Genomic DNA, 4,554 nt, shown 5'->3' with positions numbered 1-4,554 from the left:
GCCATTGGTAATGGAAAGAGGAGACAGTGGATATTAGAGACAAACACCAGCAGCTAAACTTTTATTGCACTCCCTGCTTCTGAAGTCCATTCAAGAGTAGGACAGTGGGACAAAAATAATTATAGGGGTCTTTCCACACAAAAGAGCCAGCTATTTAGAGGCAGGCAAAGTCATTTGAATGTCAATGAAATAACCATTAAAAGGCTGAGAAGCATTGCCATTTATTAAAAGATCTAAAGAATAGTTGCATGCACTATAGCAATCTTCTAGGTAGGAGTTGTTAATTTGGTATAAAAACCTATTAGGGACAGGGCAGAGCATAATTAAACAGGAGACAATACACACTGTGAAAAGGAAACTGGATTTGGAATTTTATGGCCTCTTATTTCATGTTTCTACATGAAATACTACGCTCTATAATCTCTTCTTAATAACACCTATGTATTTCTAGCTCCCACAGTTGCATTTCTAGCAGTGGTCCCCTGCAGCCTAGGGAGGAAGGTAAAACAAGGTTACGCACTTGAATGCCCTCCCACTCTTTCCAGCCTCACGGCAATCCTTCTTCCGAGAAAGCCTCTCATCAATGCCACTCCTTAATTGGCCCAAGAGCCCCTCTTTAAACAAAGCTCTCAGCTCCCACAGGGCCAAGCTCTTTCTGCTATTCTGGCAGAGCTAAATCCAGACAAGGATGTGCCATTTACCAACACAAGTGTACTATAAATTCAAATGCCCAGGAAAGAAGTGACGTGCTTCCAGGAGAAGTTGTTGATGTTCTGCAGGTAGAGATTTGCAGGTAGGACGGACCACATCTGGAGAAAATCTACCTACGTGTAAGCCTTTCAGGTTGTTACTTCAAGAAAAAGTGTAAGACGCTAGTAATACCCACTCAGTAACAAATACAGGATCAGTCAGAGACCTTGGGTAGATTCTGCACTCATGCACCGAACGTGAGCTAAACCAGACTGTTAGGTACAAAACTTTGCTACAGAGCTATAGGATTTCATGAGTTAGACAGGAAAGGACTCTGCATTTGTAAACATGATCACTTTTTAATATTAATACAAATCAGTAAGAATACTCGGGTGCAGTGCAGCTTTAACCTCTTCTTTAGCAGTAACCCTGGTGTTTTCGCCGTCTGCCCATGCACTGCCAGGCAAGTAAAAGCGACAGCAAAACGAATCTTACTTTTTACTTCCCTTCACTGTTATTCTGGGGCACTGCGCTTCTTTACATACTCAGCTAGTGTAGCTAAGTATGCCATAATATTTGAGAAAGAAGTAAATACAAATGCCCACAACAGGATTAAGTAGCAATTGTTCAACACCTCCCGTGATACCCAGAGGCACAGAATTCTCCACTGATACATATCAGACAAGCATGTCATTTAAAATACTTTGTTCTTTCTCCTTTATTTAGCCACAACACAAATACAAGAGCAGTCAAACCCCGTCCAGTGGAATTCACTAGATAAACCTGTTCAGATTAAGATTCTCATGAAATCAACCAAAATATACATGTACACGCACACACTCTCACGCACACAAGAATGCAGCAGAGCACTTACAAAATGAGGAGTGGCACTGAACTGCACCTAAAAGTCAAACGCAACAGAAAAATCAACTGGTTAGGATACATCTGTTAAGCAACAAGGCTGTGCACTGAAGGGGTTCCCACTGTACCATTCCATTGGCTATTTAAATGCCAGCATCACTCCTTTCAGGTGCAAATTTGAAGCCCACAGAGGGAAAGAGTCTGATCTGTTACCCAAGAATACAGGGTAATAGACTAATTATTACTCCACTGTAATTCAAAGCAGAATCTGGCCCTATGAAATGAATATGCATATGACCAGCTCTGGCTGGAAGACTACTGCAGGCGACAACCTTTTTTTTTTTTCCCCCTTCATTTCCCCAGCAACTCAACCCACCACCAATATACTGTGTAATTTGGCTTTTGCACCCTCCCCACTCTAGAGTTTGCTATAAAGCACATACTGCTGCTTTTGGTGGAAGTAGCGTAGTGGTTCTGAGATGTGAGTAAATGTCCACTAGGGACTAGAATAAGACCACCAAATATACTAAACCACTGCAGAAGAAATAGAAACTGGGCTCTTGTATAAAGCTGGTTAAGCTGGTCCATCTGATTTGTCAACGCTTTGTTCAGAAATATAAGACTCAAATATAGTTTACAAAAAAGAGTGATTCTTTATATAACATCTCAATGTCAAAATACTAACAAAAACACGGCTTGTTAATGCTGAGAAGAGTGATTTTGGAAAAATTAATAACTAAACTAGGTCGTTGCTAACAGTAATAGGTGATCTCTCTTCATAAAAAGGCAGTCTGACGTACTCAGGAAAAATGAAACATTTGAAACAAACTGTTTACAAAAGTGATTTAAATGCTCAGCACAGATCTAACACAAGTGTTAACAACCACTATTGTAATTTTATTTTTGGACAACTTCAGCAATTATTAAAAAAAAACCCACCAAACCTGCTAATACAAAAACATAGAAAACAAAAAGAAAAATCCAAAGAGACAGTTTTTAGACAAACTTAGTTAAGGTGAAGCTGTACCTTTGTCCCAGTTATTAAGAACTTCAACTTTAAGCGTGGCATAACCCAGCTCAGCTAGGTTTGTAGGCTTCCCCACCCTTACTAAAGAGTTAGTTCTTAGAAGGCTCCAATCTCAGTCCCCCAGGGTCTGTATGGTTTGCTAAGGGTTGCTGACTGCGTTGGTGTAGACGGGCTCAGCACGTTGGGGGACAGCAGATGGAAGGAGCCAAACGAAAAGGGGAACGCAGACAGAGATGCCATGGAGGAGAGAAGAGGAGGAGACAGTTTGGTAGTAGTTGTGACCACGGGGAGCACTGGTCCAACGCTGCCATTTGGGGGCACTCTGAGTGAGGAAGTTTCAGCATGTGGGGCGGCAATTCTGGTCTGGTGATGCGGTTCTGTGGAAGATGCTGTAGTACTGGTATTACCATGCCCATTTTGAGCCAGCAGCAACGGGTGAGATATGTGAGGGTGATGTCCAAAGGCACTGCCCCAGGGAATGTGTCCAATGCCAGTGTGTGCACTACTTGCTGCTTCCCGTTGAGAGGCGTAGTTATTGAGATGAGACACAAGTCGAACTCGCAGAGGATCGGAGGCATCCAGACCCTCTATAATACTAAGGTATCGAGCAACTTCAGCCAGGCACTCTCGAAACCCTAGACTCCGATAGTCCATAGCCAAAGCATGAGCATCAAAATAACCTAAGAGAAAAGAACAAAGAATGGAGTCTTAAGATGCTGTTTTCTAGTCATTGTCTACATGTAGCCTCCCCACTCCACCCTCCCCTATAAGCATATTTCACTTGGATGTGGTTAGTATTCCCAACCATAGATTAGCTGCCAAGCTCCTTGTTGTTTTTTTTTCTTTTTTTGTCTAACAAGCTTTTCTTTTATATCTGTGCTGTGATGCTGCAAGTCCCAAGACCAGTCACAGACTGCCATTTTTAAACTGAAATTGCATACTGCCACTGGAGGAAAGTACTTTTGTTCTTTTCACGTCTCCCCAGTGCAAGCAAAACCACAGCGCAGTGAAATTCATTAGAAACACAAGTCCTTACTTATCAGAGGGGACTTCTGCAGGCAACACACTTTTTTCCTGAAAGCACTTTTCACCATTTTTGCTAATTCTCTTCACTAGTCATTTCATCCTGTCTTTTTTTTCTAGTTTCTGTTCTGAACTTTCAGAAAGTTAGAGAAACAAACATTTGGCAACAACAAAAACTTTGTGTTTTACAGGTTGCCAAAAGCCGATTCACATCATAGTGCTGACATATGGCTAGAGAGACTTGTAATCGCTCTCCCCTCAAACAACCTGGGGCTAGCACTGTGAAATGTTTCAGTGCTAGCGATGCCGCAAATCTTCTCAAGTAGAAGAAAAGTCCCAGATTCCTGACAAAACACAGGAGAGTTCCATCCACTTTCTCCAAGCACTCCCACAGCACCGCCAGGGAACGCGCTCCTCTCTCGGCAGCCTCTCCGCAGGGCTGCTGACCCACCGTCAGGCACGGAACTTTACCTTTCCCTCCTGCTGTATGCAGCATTTTCAGGTGATCGACAGTCATCTGCAGAATCTCTGCTTTTTCCAGCTTGGCTGATCCCTAGGAGAGAAGGGGAAGCGGGACACTTGTAAGACAGAACCGGAGACGTTAAAGAGGGGCGACCCTTTCTCCCGGCAACGGGGGGGAGGCAGTGCGGAGGGTCACTGGGCGCTACCTGCTTCTCGAAGGCGCTGGGCACCAGCCTCCTCAGCTCGGACAGGCTGTTGTTGATGCGGTCCCGGCGGCGCTTCTCGATGATCTAGGGCAGAAAGCGGGGGGTCAGGGGGCGGGCGGGCCGGGGCTGAGGGGAGCCGCGGCCGGCCGGCAGGCACTCACCCCTCGACGCCTCTTCCGAGCCAGGATCTGCGAGGTGGTGGAGGGAGACATGGAGCCCGCGGCCGAGCTCAGGTTCCTGCGGGGAGCAGCGGGACACCGGTCACCACAGGCACCGCCATCCCGG

At 44.9% G+C, this 4,554-nt stretch overlaps 1 protein-coding gene across 1 annotated transcript; it reads right to left on the bottom strand.

Annotated features, from left to right (window-relative positions):
- Window positions 1-2,181: 2,181 nt before the first annotated feature.
- Window positions 2,182-4,537, bottom strand: HEY1 (hes-related family bHLH transcription factor with YRPW motif 1). Its single transcript, XM_010575861.1, has 4 exons — window positions 4,431-4,537; window positions 4,270-4,353; window positions 4,073-4,154; window positions 2,182-3,258 (listed from the first exon to the last, which is right to left on the bottom strand). Exons 1-4 carry the CDS (start codon window positions 4,479-4,481, stop codon window positions 2,675-2,677), a joined length of 801 nt encoding a protein of 266 aa, XP_010574163.1. The 5' UTR covers window positions 4,482-4,537; the 3' UTR covers window positions 2,182-2,674.
- Window positions 4,538-4,554: the final 17 nt, after the last annotated feature.

This window comes from Haliaeetus leucocephalus, unplaced genomic scaffold, assembly GCF_000737465.1.
Source record: "Haliaeetus leucocephalus isolate CR32 unplaced genomic scaffold, Haliaeetus_leucocephalus-4.0 Scaffold506, whole genome shotgun sequence".
In the NCBI taxonomy this organism is placed as follows: domain Eukaryota; kingdom Metazoa; phylum Chordata; class Aves; order Accipitriformes; family Accipitridae; genus Haliaeetus; species Haliaeetus leucocephalus.
This window is presented reverse-complemented; position numbering and strand designations above follow the sequence as displayed.

Excerpts from the sequence above, each read along its gene's own strand:
- HEY1 (XM_010575861.1), bottom strand. The coding sequence starts at position 4,481 with ATGTCTCCCTCCACCACCTCGCAGATCCTGGCTCGGAAGAGGCGTCGA. Across the intron at positions 4,354-4,430 it reads CTCGGAAGAGGCGTCGAGGG|ATCATCGAGAAGCGCCGCCG; the intron begins GTGAGTGCCTGC and ends TTTCTGCCCTAG. Across the intron at positions 3,259-4,072 it reads GCATACAGCAGGAGGGAAAG|GTTATTTTGATGCTCATGCT; the intron begins GTAAAGTTCCGT and ends CTTTTCTCTTAG.